At 47.3% G+C, this 28,000-nt stretch overlaps 5 protein-coding genes across 5 annotated transcripts; 2 read left to right on the top strand and 3 right to left on the bottom strand.

Annotated features, from left to right (window-relative positions):
• Positions 1-245: 245 nt before the first annotated feature.
• On the bottom strand, positions 246-899 carry N7446_008947 (uncharacterized protein; the record flags this gene model as incomplete). Its single annotated transcript, XM_058517692.1, has 1 exon — positions 246-899. One exon carries the CDS (start codon positions 897-899, stop codon positions 246-248), a length of 654 nt encoding a protein of 217 aa, XP_058368480.1.
• Positions 900-6,467: 5,568 nt separating this feature from the next.
• N7446_008946 (sugar porter family MFS transporter) lies at positions 6,468-8,096 on the top strand (the record flags this gene model as incomplete). Its single annotated transcript, XM_058517691.1, has 1 exon — positions 6,468-8,096. One exon carries the CDS (start codon positions 6,468-6,470, stop codon positions 8,094-8,096), a length of 1,629 nt encoding a protein of 542 aa, XP_058368479.1.
• A 4,524-nt stretch (positions 8,097-12,620) lies between these two features.
• Positions 12,621-13,116, bottom strand: N7446_008945 (uncharacterized protein; the record flags this gene model as incomplete). Its single annotated transcript, XM_058517690.1, has 2 exons — positions 12,621-12,809; positions 12,940-13,116. 2 exons carry the CDS (start codon positions 13,114-13,116, stop codon positions 12,621-12,623), a joined length of 366 nt encoding a protein of 121 aa, XP_058368478.1.
• A 4,412-nt stretch (positions 13,117-17,528) lies between these two features.
• N7446_008944 (uncharacterized protein) lies at positions 17,529-24,812 on the top strand (the record flags this gene model as incomplete). The annotated part of the gene is made up of 4 exons (XM_058517689.1): positions 17,529-17,876; positions 17,922-18,097; positions 18,152-24,712; positions 24,764-24,812. 4 exons carry the CDS (start codon positions 17,529-17,531, stop codon positions 24,810-24,812), a joined length of 7,134 nt encoding a protein of 2,377 aa, XP_058368477.1.
• Positions 24,813-27,079: 2,267 nt separating this feature from the next.
• Positions 27,080-27,787, bottom strand: N7446_008943 (uncharacterized protein; the record flags this gene model as incomplete). Its single annotated transcript, XM_058517688.1, has 2 exons — positions 27,080-27,276; positions 27,724-27,787. 2 exons carry the CDS (start codon positions 27,785-27,787, stop codon positions 27,080-27,082), a joined length of 261 nt encoding a protein of 86 aa, XP_058368476.1.
• Between the last annotated feature and the right edge of the window lie 213 nt (positions 27,788-28,000).

The raw sequence follows: 28,000 nt of genomic DNA, 5'->3' as shown, positions 1-28,000 counted from the left end.
ATCATCTTCGGTGGACACTTACAACACACTTAGCAGATGTCTCAGCTTTCGCTAGCTATTAACATAGGCGGATTGAATGTTCGTTTAATTCTGCCAAATTCATTTATTCAGGATCAGACCAACATAATAGCACTTGATAGATACATTTTGGTAGTCTTTCCCATGCAGCCACGTATATCATCGCCACTATGAGGCTCTCAGGTTTTTGGATTTTGATAAAACTGGGTTCGGTTGAATTTACAACATCACACGACCCATTTGTAATTCAGGACTGGGATTTCAAACACTGGTGCTGTGCAAGTGGCGTTGAAGAAGGCGTCATGCGTGCAACTGATTTGGAAATCCGTACTGCCAGAGTAGGTGATGCTACTTCCATTGTCACACTTCAGCGCATGTCCATCTCCGAGAGTATAATCGATATGACCGGTTGAAGATTCCAGATTGGATGATCCGTAGAAGGCCACAATCCGCCCAGCACCGCGATCTGCATAGCCGCAATTACTTGCGCCATTACCGATGTCATGAATGCGATATCCAATGTACTCGTCGTGACAATTGAGGCCGTCTGCAAAGTCGATATCCAGCGTTTCCAGCGGACCGTACCCCCAGGGCTCATAGTTTGGCATTCCGGTCCAGCACACATTCACCATGGTTCCATTGCAAGTGGCCGGATCAGGTTCACACCAGCCATGTCCACAGAGGCAACCCTTGGTGTTGATGTCGACCTGATTATGGATGCAGTCCAGGCTGTGTGAGCCGTTGTACCACTGGAACTCATTGACCTGCCACGTAGGAATAGGACACCCTTCAGGTGGAGTGATAGAGCGAGGACGAAGTTTCGAAGGCGAGGCATATACAGAAACTGTCAGAAGGGCCATCACCAGAACACGGGTTGCCATATTGTCTATGGATAAGATTGTGCAGTGAGAATAGTAAAAATTATTGAGCAAGCTGGTTGCCATTTTTGCGTGGATTCCGTACAAAATTTATACATCTATTGAGAGGAAGCTAGAACTTGACGAATAAATGAGAATTGCAACCTCGCTCTCACTGTGGAGTAGAAACATGCAAGTAAGCACGCTAACTATGCGATTCGGCTATTTTTCTCAACACATAGCCAATTGGAACGTGTATGGCACGGCAGGGTCCGAGACATGGTTTAGATGCTTTTCACCTAGAAAGCTGTTTCTTCTTGGCACTGGGCGACACTCCACACTTGTTGTAGCCAAAGCAGTGCTAGCCGACCGAAATAGAAGATCTAACGTCAGCATGCGCGGCTTCCAGGGCTGGCTATCCGCTGCAGATATTTTAGGAGAGTAGCAAATACTACGTCTCTTGGATTTGACTCGACTCAGAATGCTTTATCACAACAGAATTCAGAACTTCGGCTGCAAACAGTGCAAAACTCCTGGGCTATTTTTTCTTTAAATTGCCACTGTTGCGCGACGGATCTCTCAGCTATCAGTCTACACTCGCTTGCCGTACCAGAGAATCGAGAGACAGCTCATTGTCTTCTAGATTGGCGTCAGCAGCTCTACAGCATTGGTGGGAAAAATCCGAGATTGTCTCAGAAACTAGATAAACATTAGGTCACTACCAACCTTCTCTTCACAAGACCGGTTCGGGTTTAAAAGCTCTCAAAAACTTGATTTAGCTCATAGGATACATTATAGATGCCTCCGTTTGCTAATCAGCCCATGAAAGCACATCGGTGAAACAAGAGCCTCAAACGCTGCCTATCCATGCCGGCAGCTCTTCTAGAGGCTTATTTGTTATCTCGTTCTGTCTGATGAGACTTCCCTCAGAAACAAATACTGACTAAATCCAAGTATTCTTTGGATGCTTCTCTAACTATGCGCCGTATTGAGGGTAGCCGAGCTAACAATTCGCCTACTACGGCAAGAGGGTTTACAGGCCAAATTTGGTGGCAATTTACAATAACTGGGTGATTAAATTCAGGAATTTGAAGACGCACTGGTCATTATCAAGTCGAACGGTTAAACTTTCGAGGTGTTGCCTGATTGCAGTCTGTCGCAATTACCTTACGAATACTGCATGAAACCGGTCGATAGATGATCCGTCGGCATAGCTTATGTAACTAGAATGGACCCATAAATAACGTAATTCACAAGCGAGCCGCCACCCCAAGCGAGCCGCCACCCTACCTGTATCTATTTATTTTTAATGCATTTTTCTCAACCAAAACGCCATTAAATTCAATAAGCTAAAAACTAGTTCTATTAGGACATGTAGTCAATTTATGACCCTGAATTCCACATATACTGCACTTTGGTAAGGCTCTCTTACGTGGCTGTGAAGGTGCCGGAGCCGATTCTGCCTCACGGGGGTTTGTGCTAAAACCGCTTGCTCTGGCTGCGCTACTAAGGTAGAGGCCTCTAAAACTGACAGACCTTCTTCGGAAGCTATTTGCTTTTTAGACCGAGTCCTTTTTCGCTTCTTCGTCTCGTTTGCAGCGCGTAATTCGCCTACTTCTTTCTCGAGAATAGCTGCCGATTGTATTGTGATTTGATAGGCTTTTAAAACCTGATTTATCGCGGAGTTAAGCGGGCTTAGTGGGCTTTTTGAACGCGCTTTTAGCAAAGCTTTAATTAAGGAAGCTTGCTTTTGTAATTGTACGTAGTTTGAAGGCGTTTTTGGATCCTACTCGCTTCCCTAGCTCCGGGGGGTGTCGGGGTTCGAAGGCGAATATTAAGCTTCGAGATCACTCGATCCGGACTATAAGGCACTAAACCGGCGGCGGTAAAGCTATTCTTAATAGTCTCCGATTTAAATGCCTCAATTCGCGCGGACGGGTAGGCTTCGAGGAAGTCTAGCTTATCAATGTGGTTGATTCTAGCACGCGTTTTCGATTCGATAAGCCGAGCGTAACCACGCTTTAACACCGCAAAACAGCCGATATCAAGAGGCTATAAAAGGTGAGACGAGTGCGGAGGCATACAAATTGCGATAATATCGTTTTTCTCGTAAATTTCGTCGAATTTCGGGGTTAAATAACTTCCGTGGCCGTCGAGTATCAAAAGTCTATACTTCCCCTTCGTACGCGAAGAAGTAGACGGAATAAAGAGCTTTTGAAGCCACCGAAGTCCAATTTCGTCGGAGGTCCATCCGTTAGGACTAACCTCAAGTCTCTAATCGTCCGGAAGGCCGTCGAACCAAGATTCGATAAAGACTTTGCCCTTAAAAATGATACAAGGAGGAAGCGCCCACCCCGACGCATTTATACATTTAATTGTAGTCACCCACGCGCGGTTTCCGGGCTGTAAAACCGATCGCCGACCGTAATATTCCCTTCTCGTAATAACCTTCGCGGTTGCGATTAAGCCCATAGCAAAACCGGTCTCGTCAAAGTTATAGATGTCGTCGGGGTCAATACCATATTGAAGTATAGTCTTTTAGACAAGCGAAAACCAATCTCTAATTATCTTTGGATCTTCACACTTCGCACGCTCGAAATTGTATCGTTTTGAGAACCGAGATGATAGGATTAGGTGCCTTTTTACGAAGTTTGTAACCCAATTATCGCCGACCGAAAGAGGGGAGGTAGATCCACGCGCCGCGAGTAGTAGATCTGCTATTTCTCGTACGGTAGACGGCCGAGGGGCTGCTCCACGTAAATCCATTGAGATAATCCATTTTTGAAGTGTTTCCTCCTCAATTTCGGTCAATTTATGTGAATTTGCGCGTACAGTAGCACGTTCTGTACAGCCAGAGAGGCGGTCGCGTAGAGTTGAACGCGGCACTTCAAAAGTCCGAGCAGCGTGAGCAACAGAGCTTATTTCTTTGTTCTTAATAGCCTGGATAGCTAATAAGATCCTACCCTCTTGCTCTGTACGATTTCGGGGCGATTGGGTACGAATTGGTGGCATGGTAGGTGGTTGAATAAATTAAATGCTAATTTTCGACGCGTTTTTAGGTAGGGTGGCGGCTCGCTTGGGGTGGCGGCTCGCTTGTGAATTACGTTAGTGAGAAATAGGGGTAATGGAAATACAGAGTCATTTACATCTCCAATTGGGTGAATACAGGACAAATCGTGACACAGTCTTAATGCCTCAGGCAACAAACATATTTTCACGTGACCTGGCTCATTGTGGCGTTGGACATCATAATTGCTTATGCTCGCCAACTTATAAGAGATCATTGCATTGAGTCAGGCTCGATCTATAGTCTGTGTATTAACTTTTGCAAAGACACCGTTGCACATCCTACTCACCTTGAATACGAAGTACAATACTCAAACTCTTAAAGATCATTAAAATTATCGCGCGCCATTTACGAGCTCTGCTATGATGGAAACATTCGACTGTACTTACTGTCTTTATTGCCAGCGTGGTCGAGGTCTTTGTTGAGGATTTCGAGGTGCCAGCCAAGGATTGCTGTGGTGGTGCCCCTTGATCGGTTAAAGTAAGATAATATCGTTTGCGACTGATGTGAGCCATCTCAAACATATACGTGAAAATTCAAGATATTTTGAAGTGCCCTGTAGCACAGTCAGAGTGCAGAGTTGCTAGCATTTACAATGCACAATGCTCAAACTGAAGATCTCGCAACTCACGCCCAACACACAGACCGTAGCCACCACCTGCAGGCGACTCTACTCCGTACTATACTGGCTTTGCAAACTGGCATCACGTTATTTTACGAGTACCCATGTTGTCTAAGGGAGAAGATTGTTTACCTCCTACATGTAGGAAGATCAAACTAAGATCCGCCTAGCTCAGCCCCATCACGCTCATCGCACTATGACTTGAAGGCAAGTTCAATGCAAATATGAGGGCCAAGTGCGGCTTCTAGGGATAGGTATGCGAGCCAAGGGCCTGCGCGTCATCATTGAGGGCATAAGGCATTTCAGCCTCTTTCAACGTCGGAATCGAAGGCGGCAAGCGCAAGATTACCATAGAGGGGGAACCTACAGAACGGTCGGTTCGGGACCACAGACGTCGCATAAATTGGGGCCTTAAGTGTCGGGAAATATCAGCCCGTTGATCCTCTCCGAATTTGGAGCAGAGAGATGTGGATGTTCAAGAGCCATGTGGGTTCGGCCGGGCCTTACACGCGGAACGATGCTTTTCCGCAGAAATTCTGAGACGGGTCGGGGATTTTAATGTGTAAATGAGAAGTAGGCCTACGTAAAGGCATGGAATTTTCTTTGTATCTGTGTAGTCTTTTTGTTTAAAATGTTGACTTGTCGGTACTTTGAAATCGAACTGGGCGTCACAAATGTACTCGAGCCTCCCTAGGTCTCGATATACCTCCCCGCAACCCTGCCGAGGGTTGGTCCTTTCGTAGGAGGCCTCTCATTTTGTGTATAATTTTTTTATTCAATTTTTAATTTACCGACCTTATTTATTTCGCCTATGGGGAACCCCACAGACAATCAAACTCGACCATACATTAACCATCAGTGGCATTGATTCGACCCGTGGATAATACATACCGCGTGTGAGAGTTCTAGTGGCGTAGCGGGAAAAGAAAGGCTTCCGGGGATGGCTGAACGCCTCTAACGCCCCCTCCGTCGACGCCTCCTCATCACTTCCTTCTCAAGTGAGTTCTTTTTTGTAGCCTTGGTGGGGCTTAAGGTACCTTGGCATGTCTTATATTTTGCTTGATTGGGCCTTGGCGCCTTGTGACTCAACTCACGGCCCCTGGTCAACCAAATCAACCCGAGGCCAGCCCCAGTCAGCCCCCGGCCGTCGGCATCGGACATGGGGTTCGGGGCCAAAGGCAAATAGGTAACTGAAACGAAGCGAGGTAACTGAAACGAGATTTAGTGTATTGTAGTTGGTTGTAGTTGGCCAATATGCGGCCCCGGCCCCGAACCGAAGCGGAAAAAGTTTTCACGGGGTTTTCTGCGTCGAACAAATAGCGACTGGAGAAAGAAAAAACTCAGACCCTGACTCCACCAGCTCTCCCCGTAATTCCCCGTGTCTGTGGTGGTTGCATGTGGTTCCGGTTAGGGCAAGCGACATGTTGATCCTTTTCTCCCCTCTACATTCATCCCCAGGTGAAAATCACTTGACAGGCATCAAGGCACCCAGAGTCACCCTGGCCAGGGGAACATAGTGATGTTCCATTCAAAATCAAATTCAGAATCTCCTGTCCTGACTCTGCCCATGGTTGTCCGCATGCGGGATGTTACGTTGGTGGCGGCCAAAACCGAAAAGCTCCGCTAAGCCCTCTTGGCCCTCTCGGCGGTTGGGTCTTAGCTGTGCTTAGCCCTCTCGGCTCGCCCGACTTGCCTACTACGTTGTATAGCGCCTAACCCGCCGACGTCATCTCCAAACTTCCTCTGCTTGGCGTTAAGCATCTCGTGGGGCCCCTAATTATTCGTTCAAATACAAAAAGGTGAGACACCCCCCCCCCCCAGGATTGACAGGTCTCCTTCTTTTTCTGTATGTTTCGGTCCTTCCTCCCTTTTCTACTAGGTTGAGGTACAAGGAACACCCAATATGTGGACAACAACCTCAGGCTTGCGGGGCAAGAAGCTCCATCTGGCCATCACCTTCACTTCCGTTATTGGATTCTCCCTATTCGGTTATGACCAGGGTTTGATGTCTGGTATTATCTCTGGTGACCAGTTCACAAAGGAGTTCCCTCCTCTCGCTATTCCCGACCCCAACGATAAGGCCTACTCTGCTCATGTCTCTGTCCTCCGTGGTGCTGTCACCGCTTGTTACGAACTCGGTTGTTTCTTCGGTGCCATCTTCACCCTCATCTGGGGCGAAAAGATTGGCCGCACTCCCCTCTTGGTGTCCGGAGGTGTTCTCATGATTATCGGTACTGTCATTTCCACTGCTGCTTTCGGCCCCCAATGGGGCCTAGGTCAGTTCGTCATCGGACGTGTCATTTCAGGTCTTGGAAACGGCATGGACACGGCCACGATCCCCGTGTGGCAGTCCGAATGTTCTCGTGCTCATAACCGTGGTTTCCTCGTTTGCTTCGAGGGCGCCATTATCGCCGTCGGTACATTTGTTGCCTATTGGATTGACTTCGGTCTCTCGTACGTCGACAGCTCCGTCCAATGGAGGTTCCCCGTCGCATTCCAGATCTTGTTCGCCATTTTAGTCAGTGGTGGCGCTATGATGCTCCCAGAGTCCCCTCGCTGGTTTGTCATGCGAGGACACGACAAGGAGGCATTGGAGGTCTTGGCCCAGCTAAACGATAGTGCCATCGATGCCGAGGATGTGCTCACCGATTTCAACTTGATGAAAGCCGATCTTAAGGCCTCCGAGGGTAACAAGGCCAGCTGGAGAGAGCTCTTCAAGTTCGGCAAGACTCAGGAATTCCAGCGCATGATGATTGGTTGCTCTGGTCAGTTCTTCCAGCAGTTCACTGGCTGTAACGCTGCTATCTACTACTCGACTCTCCTCTTCGAGCAGAACCTTCACATGAAGCACCGTCTCTCTTTAATTCTAGGAGGTGTTTTCGCCACCGTCTACGCCCTAGCCACCATTCCCTCTTTCTTCATGGTCGAGAGGGTTGGTCGTCGCAACCTCTTCTTAATCGGTTTCATGGGCCAGGGTCTCAGTTTCATCATCACCATGGGCTGCCTGATCCAGGACAACGAGCAGAACGCTAAGGGTGCCGTCGTTGGTATCTTCCTTTTTATCTGCTTCTTCGCGTTTACCACGCTGCCTTTGCCTTGGATCTACCCTCCCGAGATCAACCCTCTCCGCACTCGTACCATGGCCGCCGCTGCCTCCACTTGCACCAACTGGATTTGCAACTTCGCGGTCGTCATGTTTACTCCCGTGTTCTCCGACCAGAGTGGTTGGGGTATCTACCTTTTCTTCGCCCTAGTCAACTTCGTCGCCGTTCCATTCGCCTGGTTCTTCTACGCCGAGACTGCCGGCCGTGATCTGGAGGAGATTGACATTATCTTCGCCAAGGCTCACGTTGAGAAGAAGTGGCCCTACCAGGTCGCGAACGAGATGCCCAAGCTTACTGTCGACCAGATCGCTCAGATGCAGATCGAGGTCGGCCTGGCCGTTCCCGATCAACAGTTCGCATCTGAAGCCGAGAAGGCCGAGATGGCTCTGAGCAGTGGAGAGAGTGAGGGAAAGCACGCCTCTGATTAATTGTTTGAGTCGATAAGAGTCCCATATACACCCGTGCTATCTGCTTCAGTTCCATCCTGGCGACGGAGAGCAGGTAGGGACCATGCGATCATTGATGGATTATAGAGTGTCTTGATACTCACATTATTATTATTTCCTTTCTTTTTCCTTATATTTGAATCTTATGTCGACATGTGATAGTGGTTAATCGCCGCCTCTCTTCCTGTTAGATAGCTTTTTATTTTCCTATTTGAATAAAGAACTTTTTCCTTTTGTTTTTCTTTATAAACCAAAAGTATTTTAGTCAGGAGGAGTCTGCGAACATTAAACCGGTGCAATCCAGGGGCCAGCATGTTTCGTTTTGATGCAATGTGGAGGTTACATAGAGCGTTTGTTATTGATGCTCTGGAACAGCTGACTTCTTGCTTCCCCTGAAATGCCGATCATTTATATGTCAGCAGTCGAAGGGACTTATATGGGAAGGTAGCGCGGGCGAAGCAATCTCTTAGGCTGAATGATCGACACTCATGGCTGAGCCGCTCTTGCTCTAACAGTAGGTCTCAGCAGATAACGTACAGTGACTGCTCATATATTTTAACACCCCCTTTTAGACCCACACCTAATTACGTAACTTTCTGCCGGTTTTAAACCCTCATGCCATTTATCTAATACTTTGTATACCATCCCTGGCTATCAATAATGGCTTGCACCCGATGCGGCATCGTTTCAGAGAGATGCTTTAGGTGCTCTAGGTCTAGCTGATCCCATGCAATCTGTGCTGTAGCAACTAAAATAGCCTTAGTATGCTCATTATTCTTTATATCAATAAGATCAGGCCGAAGCTTATAGATCTCGGCTTTCATCAACGCCCAGAGGTTCTCAATTGGGTTCAAATTAGGCGAATGCGGCGGCCAGTCTCTATAACCTCAATCCCTAAGTCCCGTAAAGCGTCCCGGACGACGTGGGCAGTATGCGTTGGCGCATTATCATGCTGAAAAATCGACCCTTCATTCGATATTAAGATAGGTAGGATTCGGAGGTATAGATCCGAATAACGATGCTGTTTACACCGCCACGCTCTGATTCCGGATCTCCGAATAGCGGAATTAAGCCAGTTCGACGGGTAGCGCCCGAGAAAGCAGCCCAAAACATCTGCTTAACCTGCTTTCCCCGTTGTGGAAGGCCTTGAACTTGTCCGAGTTTTGGCTGGTCTTTTGGCCGAGTAAAAGTCTATTCTCGACGGACTCCGATTCCGCGCTCCACCGTATATTTATCGGACCAAAAGACGCGAGCCTAATCTTCGTGCGTAAAGTGTTGAAACGACAAGCCTATTGAAGCCGTTTAACGGCATGCTCCTCGGTCAAATAAGGTCGCTAGCTGTATCACCGTTTCCGAAGGTTTTCAGCATTCAAAAGGCGTCGAATTGAGTTCGTTTTGACTTTATAAGACACCTTAGTAAGAAGGTCTTCATGCGTAATCCGGGGGTTCTCTCGAATAGCATCAACGAGACGTACTTTATCAGCCTCATTAAGCTTGCTTGGCCGGCCGGAACGAGGCTTCGAGACACCGTCACGTCTTTCATGCTCTTTTTTAATAGTATAGCGTATAGTCGAGAGAGAAATCCACGGGTATCTCTTATGAATACGCTTATAACCCCAATGAGCAGCTGAATGAAGCTCACAGATCCTTTCACGGAGGGCTGGTGTGAGTTCTGAGCGTGAAGGCATGTTTTGAAACGCTTATAACAGAGAGCAGGCTTAATGAATAGGGGTAATAAGTCAAAAAACGCGAGAAATAGACTAAGAAAACGCGACGTACTAAGACTAGCTAGCGCGATCTGACTAGGCGGTGTAATTTATATGAGAAGACGGTAAATAGGTGGGTCTAAATGGGGTGTTAAAATATATGAGCAGTCACTGTATTTCACAGGCGAGCTGGCCAGCCAAGCGAGCTGGCCACCCCAAAACACCATAGTAAATGCGATAAATTACAACATAGTATCACAACAACGGTAGGTTATAGGGACTTTTCCTTAAATACTAATGCTTTTTAGGTGGTATTTAGTCTCTAACAGGGGTTTAAAGAATTTCTATAACTTAATAATTGAGATATAATCAGATATTTATATTTCTAGCTGCTAGCCAACGTAATTTTCGATACCGTAACAATGTAGGTTTCAGATTTCGTCAAAATTAATATATAGTGTTGAAAAGCCTTATCAACAGCTATCGGCAAATAATAAAATAAAATAAAAACGTGGTTGTTGAGATATCAGTGTAGAATATATCGTATTTACTATGGTGGTTTGGGGTGGCCAGCTCGCTTGTGAAATACGTTAAACGTCTATCGTTGCACTTCTGTGAAGCAAATGTTGAAACCAAGCTATTTCGCAACATTGATGGAGTACAGAATCTTCAGCTCCACTAGGTTATCTGAGCGTGATGCAAGCCAAGGCTCTCGAACATATCTTTGGGTGCGCGTTGTAATCGACAGCAGGTATGGACTGGAGGCTCAATGCACAAAGAAATTGAGCGTTGGTTCGAGGGTATCGTGACCTAAATAACAGAAAATTTTCGATCATCAGGGACAACTCCATCAAATATCATGTTTCACTAGAGATATACGTACACCCGCAAAGTACAAACGAACCTGCCAATAGCGCGTCCATCTTTACAGTGAAATCCTTCAGTGAAGTTCCCCTACGATTTCCCGAAAATTCCCTATAACCAGGTAATGTGGCCCGAGTGTTACCCCATCCTAAGCACTATTATTGGTTCAAATGCATCTGACAAGATAATGCTGACATAATAGAAATTGGCATGTGACATTACTAACCCAACTGGGAATTAGCGTGATCATGTGACCGGAAATGGGTCCTATTCTATAGTGGAATGTGACTTGCGCGAGAATTATTACAAAGAGGTTTGTCTGTAGAAGTAGTGAAAATAAGCGTTTGCGGTGCCTGAGACCTAGGCGTGTTCAGTGGCGCAGTGGAGGCTTTTGCTGTGGTGGTGCGAGGTCTGTAGCCGTCACTTGGGTCTGGTCGATGCCACGGTCACCAGGTAGATATTTTCTATGGTAGCTTTGAAATGACGACGAGCCGACAGAGATGAAGACGACAACACTGAGAAACTGTACGAATAACATGAGAGAGAGCCATATCTGTACAGCAACAAAGCCGAGTATTAGGATCCCCGATATGACGAACAACGCGGTAATTCGTCCGTTAGACCAGGGGTACGCTATGCTACCCAGTTAAGGACTGTCAATAAAAAGTGATGCGCGTGCTTAATATAATTCCTATGCAACCCGGCATTACTTCACTGCAAAACGAATAGATGAGCCCCGAGTTTACTGTATATCATAGGAGTATTATCACGCACGGTCTGCATATTTTCTAAACAGAATACGGTACATCGCTGCGTACTAATACAACGCGAGAAACGAGGTATTCTAGATGTGCATCATATGTTGCCTCTTATTGCTTCGCTAAACTAGGCGCACTTGGCGGTTCACGGGTAAATGCCATGGACCTGCTGTTTCATCTTCTTCACGTTCAAGACCCTCCCAGATGAAACAAGATGCTCATATGATAAGATAAACGCAGGTTGCAGTAATGAGCATGAGACGTTGAGTATCACCATATACATGGTCGATAGCATCACGGGTTGTTGTTCCCTAGCGTAAAACTGTTAAACGAAAAGGGAGCCATAAGTGCTTGCAAAGTCTACCGGGTGGATGTAGGGAGGAGTGCCAGCAGTTTGACAGGGAAAATACCTGTCCACATGGCGACAGAAACAGTAACCCCAAAGGCGCTGCCAATGGTGGTAACCAGACCCTCGGTAGCCAGGATAGCGGGTATATTCCTCTAAGCGGAGACAACCATAACAGTAATCTGCTAACAGATAACACCACCTAATACGACAAAGACCTGACACATCACAGTATAGCCAATGTTCGATTCAGGTTGACGGGACTTGGTCATCGATCCAACTCCCAAAATGGTCAGAGGAACGCCAAACATATGGCCCACCATTCCAAGCGGCCATTGTAGCGAAGGATAGCGCCAATGATTAGACACCAGAAGCACGAGCCCGTAGTATAGTTGTTCGATATGTACGTCACTTCCGTGACAGTCTGATTGAACATAAACTGCAGGAGAGAATAAAAGAAGCTATCCCAGATATACCATGCCAGGTACAATGATACAAACATGGAGAAGGTGAAGAAAAGACAGTTCTGTTTCGAATCTGCTCCCAGGGCATGAACTCCACTGGCACAGAATATCTCTCCCAAAACGTGAAAGCGATCATGAGACAAAGCTAACGACAAAGAAAAAGATAGTCGGAGGCCACCACTCTTCAGTCTGGTAAGAGTACAGGTTGAATGCCAGCAGGAAGAGAGAGAAACTAGTGGTATCCGCAATGAAGATGGCCATAAAAAATCAATCATACTGAAAACTGTTTGATAGAATACCTGCGCAGCACAATAGGCCTAGACGCTTTTGCAGGCAGCCATCATGACCGAGTGTCAGGAATCCAACCCCTACCCCATAAGCCTGAGTTGACCCCAGATATCCACGTGCTTCGCGTCAGGGAACTTAACAAGAGCGGAGATCAACGAAGCAATCACAGATGCCAGACCAGTCAGAGAATGCAGCGCGAAACCGCTGTAGATTAATCGTGATAGAGAACTGGGAGATCCAGAGCTGAAGTTCTCGAAGAAGTTCACGACCTAGACGCTTACGAGGCGATTAGCCATGGAAATGTGTAATAAATTGACCGCAGAGTGGGCCTATAGAATGTAGGGTGCAACCAGGGTTTTCTCGTCCATGATTGGGAGCTTGCCTAAGCCTTTTGTGTACCAGACTACGCCTTCTCATCGAGAATTTCCTCATCTGTCGAGGTCGGACCGTCTCCTGTGTTTTGTCCAAGAAAAGGTTTGAGTTGGGAGAAGCCTCAATGCCACGGTGAGTAGCCGCTGATTGATTGGGGGATTCCCTGCGCGCAGAAGGGTTGATGAATCGCTTTCTGACAGCCATGGTGTCGACTCTCAAGACAGCCCGACGTTGGATATAACTGACCATGGGCCTAGAAAATGGAGACACAGATGGGTGCAAGTGCCCAAAAAAATATACTAGAGCTTGGAATCAGCCGAAGAGGGGAATGCCGATTTGCAAACGGATCCTGGAGATGCCTTCGTGTACGTATACCCTCGCTGTATTGCTTCTATAGAGTGACAAACCCCGAAAAGAGATTTTATCGCCCATAATATAGTCAGAAAAGCTTAAAATGGCTTGACTAAAGAGAAGAGCTAGAGAGAAATTGGTTAACTGAGTGGACATCGACTCCAGAACCCTTCCTGGGCATTGGTGGTCTTGATCATCGGCGTTTTGTGTTTATTGGATACAAAGCCCGATAGATGTGCCTAATAAAAATGGACAAGGCGAAAATGCTTCATCGCCACTACCAATTAGTGCTGACAAGTAGTCTCGAGGGATCAAGGATTAAGCTTGGAGGACTTACTCCTCTGATTGATGGGAGTTATCTGATTGATTTGATTGATCTACTCGCATTAATAGTCCGCCTTCGGCTGTACTAATCCCACTTCGGTAAACTTCCGACACTGTAAACCACAAATCCATTTTCTAGGCCAATAAGACACGGAATGACCAGATTATTCACATAATGAACAAACTACGCTTCTGAGCAAATGAACATGAAGGAAGCTCGACCTACACGAAAGGGAGGTCGACAAGCATAAAGTCAAATAGAGGCAAGCTCCGAAACTGACAACATCTAACTTCCAAATAAAGCTTTGCCTAGTGCTCGTCCTCTGCCCTTAACATTAGTGCGCACCCATCCAGTACAAATATATTAAGCACCAACGATCTAGTGAATCTAGTGACTTGAGGCCATCTGTTTGAAATCGGACTGCAGACGGGGAAGTGGTGCAAATGCCATTTATTTCTGACTCGTCTGGGACTGTCCAAAGGATAGTGACATACGCTGAACGAGCAAAGTTACATATTTGGTGCTTGGAAATTATTATTTCAATGTCTCTTCAACTTCACGCTAGCATGTGATTGGTAATTCCGCTACTTGTGCAGGGTCTCAAACTCATTGGCCTTTACCGCATGAACTAGGATACAGTTATACCTCTTGCAGGACACTTTATTTACTTTGCCAAAATTGTTCATAACGCGGCGGGTCTACCATGCCATTGTCCCTCAGATATGTTGCACAGATATACAAACTTTGAATGAGATGGAGTCAACGAGGTAAACTGTCCAATCTTCAAAATGTACTCCAAGTCTATCTAATCTTAGAATTGGAGCTAGATCGAGACCATCATGTTCATGCACCTTCGAATTTATGATCGCTGGGAATTGGTATACTAATAGCAATCGTCTCTTGGCAGCCTCAACCCGCATAACCACCGGCAGTAGCCACATAAGTGGGGATATCAGTTCGCATTGTCTCGCGCCCCGCTAAAGTGGCTCACTAGCGAGATTGGTGTTCAATTCACGCGTAGCATTCGATACTGTGCTGCTGTCCGGTAGGAGATAGGTTTTCGCGCATCCCGGGGACACTTACTGTTTTTACAGGTTTTACCGGTAAATCTCAAGAATGATAAGTAGGGGGCAAGAACCTGAGGATAAAATGGCGAGACTTATCTTTAGTCATGGATCACTCACCTGTGGGCTCTAATGGAGAGGAGTACGGTGAACACAGATACAACGAGATTAGAACTTTAAAGGGATTTGCGAAAGAACCATATAGTAGCTGGTTTAGTTTGGGCTCGCCCCGAAGAGTTTCGTAGGCCTCGATGAGTTTTTGAGTCCGAGCACGTGAATACCTCCAATAAGATAAGTTGTAGTTGGGGCAAGTGGATGAATCACATGTATGCAGATTGGACACTGGGTTCCAACAGAACCGTAGGTAATGGCCATCTATTAATATGATATCACCACGAGAGTCTATAATAGTGTTTGCAATTTGATTCCCGGTCTTCGGCCATGGCAGATTTAGTTCGACTCGCCTAGTTGCTTTATCGGCGTGCGTGATATTCCCAGTGGACGGTGGAGTACGGATACCGCCTAATATATTACGCATATACTGCACAAATTCGTAGAAAGTTTGGAATATCAAGAGCCACGAGGCGGAAACGAACCGTTAAGCCTAGCATAATTTGATGGCTTTCATGCAAACCACCATGAAGCGTGTTGCCATATCTCCAAATGCGTTGTGCACATACCTTCTGCAATCTTTGTAACACAATACTAGATTGATTGATTTAGCTTGAAGATCCGACCGCTGAACTAGCATGTATTACGCAGCACTAAGAGGACATCTAGCGTGCTCTATACATCGTGGCATTATAGCTATAATCACTAGCCAAGGAATATGATGACATCCCACGTGCTTGCAGCTATTTGAACGAAGCTGGTACAGTGTATCTTAATGCTTTTAAAGGTTCAATACGGATTTGATATGCCTATATAGTTTCGCAGCAGTTGGCGGCGTATCTCCCCCTTCGCGTTAACAGTTCAACGACGAAGAATAATGAGATCTTTAGGATTAGGCGGATGAATAAATATCTCCGGGTCCGGTAATACGAACTATTAGAGTACGCCATGCATGTCTGAGCGGTTATTGATAGGTCGAGTTCATCCTTCTCCCCTCTTCTGCTCGTCCAAAACTGTGCATAATGCAGCAGCAGGCGGTGATAAATAAAGTTCTCTCATGTGATGCCCTTTACCTCTGCTGTAAGAGTGATGATGTGGGGAAGGTGTGCGATGGATTTTGGCTCGGTCGAATACGCACTTGACCATGAAGCAATGGGCCAAACTTACGTCCAAGTTCTGCCCTACGTTCTTTCTAGAATATATTTCCACCTCCCTACCACGAGCTCGTGTATCCCTCTAGAGCTTCTAGATCTTCTATATAGGGGTCCGTCGATTAGGGACCATGTGCCAAACATTGAGAGGAACTTATTTTTGAGGGGCCAAGCACTCACTGGTCGGGTCCTTATCGGAACTTGGACAGCCTTCGCAGTAGAAATTAGACAGGATGGCAGGACTTCTGGCAATACAAGTCAGGGAAAGCAGCAACCACGATATCAATGCCTGGTCAGCAATGCACAGATTGCCACCCTGGGTCAAAGCAACCAACCGTATCAAATCACACGCTAAGCATTGACCGGCAAAAAATCACTCGACGCTGTTCCTGTAAGAACAAACTATTAGCAAGTTTTCTAGACTTCTAAGCAGTTTTAATTTGCTGGTTTCAAGGGAATTAATATTTGTTGCCTGCTACATATAGTGAAACATACTTGACGATATGATGTCATTCGCTCCTTCGGTTCCACTACAGCGAGTTTTTATTTTTTTCTTTCTTTAGATTCAGACATGTTCCACATTGATTGATCTATTTTCAATGTCGCAATTCTTGTACTTGTACGGAGTATCACAATCGCTCAAATGGAATATCTAGATGTACTGTATAGGCTTTGAGTCTGATTCTCAGTAAGTGAATACAACACATATTTACGTGTTCTCCTTCCACTTCATCAAGCGTCCAGCAAAAATCCGTGTGAAAACTCTTTTCACGGTGGATCACTAGCTCCACGCATTCAAAACAGAAAGCAATACAGTATTCCACCTGAAATGTATATTCTGGCATAGCCAAATTTAGCTACGAAGAAATCTGGAATTCATTCACAATTTGAAGCACAATCGTGGAAAGAAAACTACATATAAAAAGAGCTACATAGCGGGTTTCAATCGGTCAAGCTTCTGTAAGATACCAGAGATAAGATAAGATTGTTAAAAATAGATGTTCGCATACCTGTACTGTAAGCAGACAGAAAACCTTCCCTCATCCACACAGCACCGTGGCAGTTCCCTTATGTTGATATGTGTTGGGAAATTGGTTGATCGGATCTCATGCACACAGACACAGAACAATGTAATCAAACAGGGATCGACTTCGATTTGCATGTTTGCTTATCATGGCGAACGAATTTGAGGCTTACACTCTCGGCTGGACCCGATCACCCGGCAGCGTTGAGGACTCTGTTGGGTCTGTCTGAGACACACACCGGACTAACCAGGATCGGAGACGCATATTGCTAATCCGAGCCACTGAGAAACACCGCCACCCCACCGCGGGAAAAACCCTGCCTGTGGACGGATTGATACAGTGATATCTGGGCCCAGAGTGGGTCGGTAGTAGTGAAAGTACAGCGATCCATACACCTGTCTGGCTGATAAGAGTCTCACATCCTGTGTTGTAAAATCCTTGGTGTCTTTTGAAGCTCGTTCGTTTGCTCTTCTTCAACTACAGCTCCCGTTTGCTCAGCGCATAGAGGAATTGTTTTCTTTGCAGTTCCGAAAGGGTTGGATCGCGCAAATTCCGCTGCCTAGCGTTCCGGCCTGATATACCAACAGAAATGCAACGCTCAGCATTTCTCATACTGTCGTTTCTGAGTGTCCATGCGTTATGCTGGCCATACACCGAGTCGCTCGCTGAATACAATCTTAACGAGAATAAATCCGCCGAAGGTCCAATCGATTATTGGGGAGCATGGCCGGACCATGAGTATCATCCGTCACCAGACAACTGGCGATTCCCTATCTATACCATATTCCTGGATCGCATATCCAACGGGGACCCGACAAATGATGACATCAACGGGACTTCCTTTGAGCATGTTTTGAACTCGAACCAGATGCGTCATGGTGGCGATCTAGATGGCTTAATTGACACGTTGGATTATATTCAGGGCATGGGCTTCAAGGTGAGTTAGGCTGATTTGGATGAACTACATAGCTGATCCTTTTAGGCTATATATTTCGCCGGCACGTACTTGATGAACCTTCCTTGGGCTTACGATGGCTACTCCCCCGTTGATACCACCCTCCTCGACATGCATTACGGCACGATTGAGGACTGGAGACGAACTATTACCGAGATCCACGACCGGGATATGTACGTGCTAGTGGATAACACTTTGTCAACGTAAGTCGGTGCTGTTACTATTGTTGGTATCCCTGGGCTTATGACAAAAAACAGGATGAGTAACCTGGTCGGATTCAAAGGTCATCTGAACGATTCAGCCGATTTCCGGGCCCGTGAATACGAAGTTGAATGGGTCACAGATAGAAAGTATGCCGATTTCCGAGTTGGGAATGAATACAACGAAACTTGTAGCTACCCAAAATTTTGGAATGAGACGGGATACCCGTTACTTTCCGGTGGAGTTGAAGACCTCAAGGGTTGCTATGATAGCGACTTTGACCAATATGGAGAGCTTGAGGCGTTCGGCAACTTCCCAGACTGGCAGCGTCAACTTACTAAATTTGCCTCCGTGCAGGATCGCCTGCGCGAATGGCATAAGCCGGTCCGAGACGTCATCACTAGGCATTCATGCTTTCAGATTGCTAGTTTGGATATCGACGGGTTCCGTTTTGACAAGGCCGTTCAGTCAACCCTCGAACCCTTGAGCGAGATGACCGCTTTTTACCGCGAATGTGCGAAACGGTTCGGCAAGAACAATTTCTTCCTTCCCGGTGAAATCACGTCTGGAGATACATTCGGCAGTTTGTACCTCGGCCGCGGGCGTCAACCAGATCAGCGCCCGAAGGACGCAGGTGCTGGCGCTAAGCTGACCAACAATTCGGACTCGCACTTCTTGAGAGCCGATGGGTTGCAAGCACTGGATGCCTCTGCATTTCACTATACCATCTACCGTTCAATGACCCGCTTTTTGGGGATGGATGGTAATCTAGTTGCTGGTTTCGACTTGCCCACCGATTTCATCGAGGCCTGGAATGAGATGCTTCGGACGAACGACTTTCTTAATGCCTTCACCGGGGAACTAGATCCGAGGCATATGTATGGCGTCTCGAACCAAGACAATTTCCGGTGGCCGGCAGTCAGGAACGGTACGGACAAATTCCTTCTCGGTCTATATATCATCACGCTGGAGCTCCCCGGAATCCCTCTCGTCCTATGGGGTGAAGAGCAGGCGATGTATGTGTTTGATGCCACTGCATCTAACTATATGTTCGGCCGACAGCCCATGACGTACCAAACCGCATGGTGGACGCAGGGCTGTTTCAATTTGAATACCTCCAAATTCTACGACTTCCCTATTGAAAAAGGGCTCCATGGATGCAACGATATCACCGTCACGTATGATCAGCGAAACCCCGCTCACCCAGTTCGCAACATCATGAAGAGGATGTTCGAGATTCGAACGCAATACCCAGTTGCCAATGATGGCTTGTATCTTGAAACACTCTCCCAGCTCACTAGAGAGATATTCCTTCCTGGATCCTCTACTACACCCACAGTCACCGGCCTATGGTCGGTGCTACGAAGCTATTTTCCTGAAGTCCAGAAAGAAGCATCGGAAACATCCAATGGCAATGGAACTCTGTGGCTGGTGTATCAAAATGGAAACGCAACAGACACTTATGGCGGTAACTGCAGTAACAAAAATACGGCGCTGCTGGCTCCGTTCAAGTCAAAGACCAAGCTGAAGAATCTTTTCTATCCATATGAGGAGCTCACTTTGAGTGACGGGCCTAATAGCCAAGATGAAGATGGCTACGGATGTGTCCCTCGCATGAAGTTGCTGCCATGGGAATATCGGGCATATGTGGAGGCCGACAGTTTTGTTGAGCCAAGTCCTACTGTTACTGAATTTCTTCCCGGACACGACGCTCGGTTCATTTCTCCACAAGATGTGGGTGAAACTATTCCAATTCAGTTGGGATATTCAAAAGAGATGAATTGTGACAGGATTACCAACGCGATTGTCCTGAATTCAACGACAGAAAAGGGCATCGTTGCATCTCTTGATACTTCCAGTGTGAAGTGCACCAATGTCTCTGCCAGAATGAGCCGTGATTCGTTTGTCGGTGAGGTTCCGACGGTTTGGACGTGGTCTGCTAAGTTGAGCAACGCCCACCATGGAATCCACCAGCTGACGGTCAACAACGTTTCCGCCTCTGGAGCACACACCAACTCAATCGACAAATTTTTGCTTCGAGTTGGCCCTTTGAGCAATCCTCTGATGTCTCCGCTTTCCAATTACTCTTCCACCCTGGTGCACAAATCCGCCGATAACTTCTACATCCAGCATAACGCGGCCGGCGCCGATCGATTCCGCTACTCAACCGATTTTGGTCGGACCTGGTCGGATTGGAAGGCTTATTTGGGTGGAAACACTACAATCAATATCCCGTCTTGGACAGGCACGGACAACCAAAAGTGGAAGGGAACTCACATTCGTGTCCAGTACTTCTCGAGGCTCACGGGGAGCAGCGATTATATACAGGAAGGTGATTATGACTGGGATGATGACACAACTCGGAGATTCCCTCATCTGTGGTGGAACGGTCCATACAACCAGTATGGCTACGATGCAGGACTGGATAACAGGATGAGGTACGACTCCGAGACATCAAGTTGGAGGTACGATTTTGTCTATGAATGGCCGGCTGTTGGACAGCTGAATGTCTGGGGAACCGACAAGGTAGGCACGCCGGATACCACAGAGGTTTATGGTGATGTCGATAGCTCCTCTGTGGTCAAGAAGCTTCCTCCGTCGTATCTTTCGTCCAACGTCATCAATATCACAACTTTACCCCCATTCCCACATCTTGGCTGGACCATCTCCCTTAACGATGGCAACTTGCAATACCAATTAATTCCAGTTGGATCAGGATGGGTCCAGCTTATACTCTTCATTCTCTTGTGGGTTGTTCCAGTCCTGATGGGCTTATCTGGTGTTTTTATCTTTATCCGAACCTTTTACCGTGTCAAGCTCAATAAAGATGGTAACGTGGTTAAAGAAGGTAGGCTACCAGTCCTGTTTTGGCGGAGGGTTAAAGACAAGATCGCCGGGGACGATGGATCGCCGAAGATAAAGCCAGAATCGGCCGTGTCGACAGACATTGCTGTCGCGGGCGCCTCCAACCAGCGACGCACAGTATTGATCGCAACGATGGAATACGACATCCAAGACTGGGGGCTGAAGGTTAAGATTGGGGGTCTCGGTGTGATGGCCCAGCTCATGTCCCAGAACTTGAAGCATCAGAATCTTATCTGGGTGGTTCCATGCGTCGGTGATATCGAGTACCCCCAAGACACGCCTGCTGAGCCTTATGTTATTACGATACTGGATAAACCATATTTGGTGAAAGTACAGTATCACGTAGTCGAAAACATCACTTATGTCCTGCTTGACGCTCCCGTCTTTCGTCAGCAGACCAAGGCAGAGCCCTATCCTCCCCGTATGGACGACCTTGACAGTGCAGTTTACTATTCAGCGTGGAATCAGTGTATCGCAGAAACGATGAAGCGATCACCGGCGATTGACCTGTACCATATCAACGACTTCCATGGGTGCCTGGCGCCACTTTATCTGTTGCCGACTCGCACGATACCCGTTTGTCTTTCATTGCATAACGCAGAGTTCCAAGGCCTTTGGGCGCTGCGAACATTGCAAGAAAAGAAAGAAGTTTGTTCTGTGTTCAATATCCCACTTGAAATTGCAACCAAATACTGCCAGTTCGGGAATGTGTTCAATTTACTTCACACCGGTGCTAGCTATTTGCGATATCATCAACGTGGCTTCGGTGGGGTTGGTGTGTCCCAGAAGTATGGCAAGCGGTCATGGGCTCGCTATCCAATTTTCTGGAGTCTTGATAAGATTGGCAGTCTCCCAAACCCAGACCCCTCCGACACAGGCACGTTGGAGGATAGCTCCGACGGGGAAGTTCCTATTCAGTCCTACGATGAACGAATAAGGGAGAAGTTGCAGGCACAGAAGTGGGCTGGTCTGAGTGAGGATCGCAATGCTGATCTGTTGGTATTCGTCGGACGATGGTCAAAGCAGAAGGGCGTGGACTTGATTGCGGATGTCGTACCGGCGGTATTGTCTGCGAGACCGCAGGTTCAATTGATCTGTGTCGGCCCTATCATCGATCTGTATGGCAGGCTCGCTGCTATAAAGCTGGAGCGCATCATGGAAATGTTTCCAGGTCGTGTTTTCTCGAAGCCAGAGTTTACTGTCCTGCCTCCCTATGTATTTTCTGGTGCAGACTTTGCCTTGATCCCCTCTCGGGACGAACCATTCGGACTGATTGCCGTTGAATTTGGCCGGAAGGGTGCTCTTGGGATCGGCTCTCGCATTGGAGGTCTAGGCCAGATGCCTGGTTGGTGGTATACTGTGGAATCAGACTCAGCGCGTCATCTCTTGCATCAATTGAGAACGGCAATCAAGTCTGCTCTTGACTCGACAGAAGAGACGCGAAGGGAAATGCGGGCAAATTCTGCCAAGCAGCGATTCCCTGTCCTTGAATGGACCCATAAACTCGAAGTCTTGCAACGGACAGCAATCCACATCCATCATGCGAAGAACCGAACTACCGCGGGGGCCCCCGCACAGTCACAAATATACTCAGAGATGCGGGACGAGCATTTCTCAACGGTGGCCCTTCCAAGATTCAATATGTCCCTGGCAGAGGGCTTGGACTCGCCACCAGTGAGAACATCACAACTCGCTCATCCATCTCTCCAAGAACTACAGGCAGCTGACTTCAGGGGGACTGAAAGTAACAGGAGCAGCATTCTGGGTCGCAAACTCTCGCTTGGACGGCGAGATGGCCCTGGCCGGGACAGGAAGCGCCTGGTCAAGAAGTCATTGCGCGAGAATCAAGTTTCCGACCAGAGAGCTGAAAGTGATACCACGGACGCTGAAGACGAAGGCACCGACACGCCACAGGAGGATTACATTTCCCCCGAAGAGGCGGTCGCAGCCGTTAACCGGGCTCTTGGGTCCCAGGAAGTTGGTTCTTATCGAAACAACAGCTGCCACTCTCCACGCGGGTCCGAGATATCTACCCCGGACTCGTCACGTTTTGTCTCGCGGGAGTCTTCTCCAGTGAGAGCTCCTCTCCCTCACATCCGCAATGTGTCTGTTCTTTCGTTGCCATCTGTCATCGGTGATCACAACCAATCTGTCTTCGAGCTGCAGAAGGTTGATCCAACCTTTACTGACAGTATGGGTCACTTCACGCGGCACTTTGAAACGCTTCTGACCAACCTGAATATGAAGAATTCTATCACGGACTACTGTATTGAGACGTACTTGATGAAGAGCGAGCGGAAATTCTTCAACATGTACAATGACGCGCAATTGAAGATTCAGCCCAAAGAACGTGCACTGGATGAAGCTGCTTCGGAAGATGCCGTCGTTAACACGGCGTATACTCGCGTTTCTCGGGCCCCTGGAGAGTTGGAAACTAATGATCTTGGTGAAATTGATGAATGGCTCTCTCAGCTGGGATACAAGAGACCGATTGCCATCCAGAGATTTATGAGACGGCGTGTTGGAAATTGGCCCGTCTACGCTCTGTTCTTGGGCCTTGGCCAGATCATCGCGACAAACTCGGCACAGATAACACTTCTCGTTGGTCAGGTAGGCGAGACTGCTGTTAAGCTCTACATTATTGCGACCATCTATTGCGTCTCCACTATCGCTTGGTGGACTCTCTTCTACCGCTTCCCATCGGTGATTGTCCTCAGTCTACCATGGCTGTTATACTCCCTAGCATTCATGGTCATCGGCATTTCACCCTTCGGGATCACTAGTCTCGGTCGAGCATGGGCACAGAATGTTGCTGCAGGCGTCTATGCGGCTGCCTCTTCCAGTGGATCTCTGTTCTTTTCGCTGAACTTTGGTGACCAAGGTGCAGTTCCCGTGAAAGACTGGATGTTCCGCGCAAGTCTTATCCAGGGGATCCAACAGATTTACACTGTTGCACTGTGGTACTGGAGCTCCAGAGTCACTGCGGTAGAGGTTGGGGGCGTTTCTACGGCTACTTTGAACACATGGAAACTCACTGCTGTGGTGATGCCTATCGCCGCAGTGTGTCTTGTCATTGGCGTTGTACTTGCTCTTGGCCTGCCGAAATACTATCGTCAATCTCCGGGAAAGGTCCTATTTTTTGATACGTCACTCTTCCGCCGGCGTATTGTTCTCTGGTTCTTTTTCATGGTCATTATCCAGAACTGGTTCCTCGCTGCGGCGTTTGGCCGGAACTGGTCTTTCTTATGGTCATCTAAACATGCCAAGACATGGGAGGTGGTGCTTTTAGTGGTATTCTTCTTTGTCATTCTTTGGATAGTTGCGCTCCTCATATTCCGATTCCTATCCAAAGAGCACAGCTGGATCTTACCCGTTTTCGGACTAAGTGTCGGCGCACCGCGCTGGGCGCAAACTTGGTGGGGAACATCTAACATCGGATTCTACCTCCCATGGGCAAGCAGTCTGACCTCCGGGGCTCTCGCCTCTCGCTGTGTCTGGCTCTGGCTAGGGTTACTTGATGAGATTCAACAAGTCGGCCTAGGAATGATTCTCTTGCAAACCCTAACCAGAGTTCATGTCTGCTTTGTCCTACTAGTCGCCCAGTTTCTTGGGTCTGTCGCTACCATCTGTGCCCGTGGATTTGCTCCAAACAAGGTCGGTCCGGCAGGCATCTCTCCGGATGTAGGCTCGTCAGCGGACAAAGTAGCCAATGCGTGGTTCTGGATCGCCCTTTTCTTCCAGCTTTTGGCCAGGTCAGTGAAATTTCCCTATTCTCTCGGAAATCGTACTAACTGTTCGCTTAGTTTTGGTTTCCTTCTATTTTATCGGCGCGAACAGCTTAACCGACCCTGAGCTGTTTACAACTTTTGTATATCGGATCTGCAGATCGCATCACCATGTGTCAACAATTAGAGTTTTCATCCAGATCCGAGCAGAGTCATGAGTGAACGCAAATCAAAATGGTACTTGTGTATGGATGTTTGACTTTGAATCTTCAAGGCATACTGTGCCTGTCGGAGATGACACTTGCCGTGCAAATGAATCGTTGACTGAATTCATATTAATTAAACCTGCCATATATGGTCTAATCTAATAAGTTCGATCTATCATGGCTAAATGTTTCTTCATTAAATACAACAAATTGGCTGTCGGATTGTCATGTCAACTTGCGCGGGAATAGATCCTCTGCAAACGATTGAAGTGATCTCCACAGTAGTTGAGTGGAAATCTCTCAAGTGCTCTTCAATAATGGCAACCCGAGAGCACCAATTAAAAGGAGCTGGAGCTTCATATTTCAGTTCTCCTGATAGGAATGGTTTTGGTAGAATGCTCGAATCCATGTCGGAAAGTCATTATGCCATCTCTAGAATAGTGACTCTGCTGAGACGAACACGATCCTGGAGCAGGTGTTTTTGGGGGCGGGGAAGAACGGGGAATGGTCAATACCAATCATAGGGCAGCATGGAGAACTTCTTACTTGTTCTTAGGCTAAGGAAGCTACGCTAAGAACATGCCATAACGTAGTTCGAACACATTGAAGTCCTACGAGGAGGGTCAAGGCCACAGCCACCATGACAACTCTCCGGATGGACCATCGTTCCCACCAGTTAGGATGGTGTAGATATTTATCGCCGACGTTGAGGACAAAGCCATTTTAATGGGCCATTATCATTGTTTGTCGAGCTCCTGGTTTTATTATTACTTGTCATTCAATGTTAAGTAAATACAGATAGCTGTTACCGAACAGAGGCTTGAAAGATCGTGGAGGCCGGACCGACCGGTCTCCGATGAAAGTTTCATGTGACAATCGATCTTTGCTTAGTCCCAACGAAGGAAAAAAATACACAAATCGGCTCTTTTCTACATTTAGCTCTTAGTCAAACAGCGCAAAGGCCCGGACTATACTCCCTGAGGTGGTGCATCCACTGGAGTATTCCGGTGCTTGAACGCAACATGAGGGCACACTCTGGCTTGCTTTAGCGATGCACCCAGCTAGCAAGGTATAACAAGTGGCACACATTTCCCGTGCACATCTTTGTTACTATCCCAGATCTTGATGAGTCACCTTGTCCGTCTGCTGCTGATCCCAGACAGTACCATTGTCGCTTGTCGGCATATCCAAAGGTCACTGTCTGTCCACGGTAGTCATCAACGTTGTCCAAAAGATGGGTAGATTAAATTGGGCTGACAAGTTCGGCAGTCCATGATGGCGAGGGGCCAGTCCTGCACAAGGCCGCGCAGAGGACGCCAGAGATTCAAGCGGTGTCGGTCAGTCTGAGAGACATTAAAAGCAACGGCAGACGTACTTGGTCATTATACCTCGGTCCTTCAACATTTCCTGAGTATCCCAGGGACCATTATGCTCCAGACGATGGATTGCACCTTTGGTCGAACTATATTATGAATTAATATTATCCCTAGCAAATGTATGGCTCCTTCTGCCCCACATCCAGACAACTCACTGGTCGCAATGTACCCGCAGATAGTATTAGTATCGCAGAAAGAGGATAGATAGCCAAACAAAAGAGCCCTACCATAGTTGCTGGTTGCTCCTCGCCTATGGGGTTTTCGTACGTTCCCAGCTCGGGACGCCACTTGCGAGACGTATGATCGAATATAACAACACGAGATGCTCCCGCCTCCTTTTTGACAACGCTTCCAAACAGAGGATAGCACACTTGACGGATCTTCTCTTGGTTGTTTTCGCGCAGGCGGTCGAGATTGCCGGATTGGTGCTTTCTGGGTCGTCGCAGTAGGCAAAACCATGCTGGTGGAGTTCAAAGGCACTTTTATTGCCACGGACATCATTTATGCGCGCAGAGTGGCCAATCCATTCATAATTCATGTATTCGTAGTCTGGCTCTGCGTTGGTTCGGATGAAAGGTTCCTGACCCTAGGACCATAGCTCGATGAATCGCATGAAGGAAGTGTATGCTGCCATGGCTTTTTTAGAACGATGTTTTGGGATGCACATGTGCAATGCAGTAAGAGACCTTAGATACATCTCATGATACAGGCAATTAAATACGTCTATATATTAAATTGCTTTTACAAGTGGCTATGGTCAGTTCCTTGCAGCTTCTTTTGATCCTGATCACGGGCTGCGCTTTGATTCTTATCTATGTGGCATCGTTAAATGTGTTGACTTGCTCAGGGGTCGTATTATGACCGAAGATTTTCACTTGGCTCATGTTATCCTGAGTCGCCGGATCGCCGACGCGGTCCGCGCATGCCTCAATGTTCGGCCAGTCTTTGATATCGACACCGAGAAATTTGAACATCCACGGCATAGCAAAGGGAAAATAAGAACGCTCCACTAGAGTCGGACGTTCAACAAGTGCCACATACTGTTGACCTTCCCCAGCTGCTGATTTAGAATATTTCATTCCTTGATCGTATTCTCGGCCTGCCCACACATTGATCAGTCAATTATCTTACTACCAGAGAGGAAACTGGGCGAGAATGATGATAGACAAACTTTGCAATTTTGCATGGCAACTGGACGCTGTCCTTATGAGTGGAATAACCTGGCGAAAAAAATAGAGCCGTTATTTAACAGTTGCAGTAGTCATCATCAAACATAACGTTAGCTTTCTTATACTCTCTTTCTTAAGCAATATTACTCTATTCCTACGGTTTGATATGCCACCCACGTGAAGACTGCACCTTTCTCGTCGGCAGTGCGTCCGGACCGTTCGCCGTGCGCGTTGAACCGATGGGCAATATACTGAAGGCATGCTGTGCCATAGGTTAATGCGCTTACCTGTTCCGAGGTCCTTATCTTTGAGCGCGGGTACTATGCGCTCCGGGTGGATCTCGTATGCCATTGCGAGGTGGTAGCAATCATGAAGAGGACATGGTGAATCTTCAATTCCCGGGCCAAGATCAAGAGTTTGGTGTAGTTGGCGTATGACGTTCCATCCACTAAGGCGTTTCGTTAGCATTCCTACCCAGTCACATAAAAATTCTCTTTTTGTCACCTTTTATGAAATAATGCACCACTCTCCCATTGCTGGCTGGCACATCGCTGATAATCACTT

The sequence above is a fragment of the Penicillium canescens genome, assembly GCF_028828765.1.
Source record: "Penicillium canescens strain IBT 15451 chromosome Unknown utg000006l_segment0_segment0, whole genome shotgun sequence".
Lineage (NCBI taxonomy): Eukaryota > Fungi > Ascomycota > Eurotiomycetes > Eurotiales > Aspergillaceae > Penicillium > Penicillium canescens.
The sequence above is the reverse complement of the archived record's forward strand: the minus strand, read 5'-3'. Positions and strand labels throughout refer to the sequence as shown.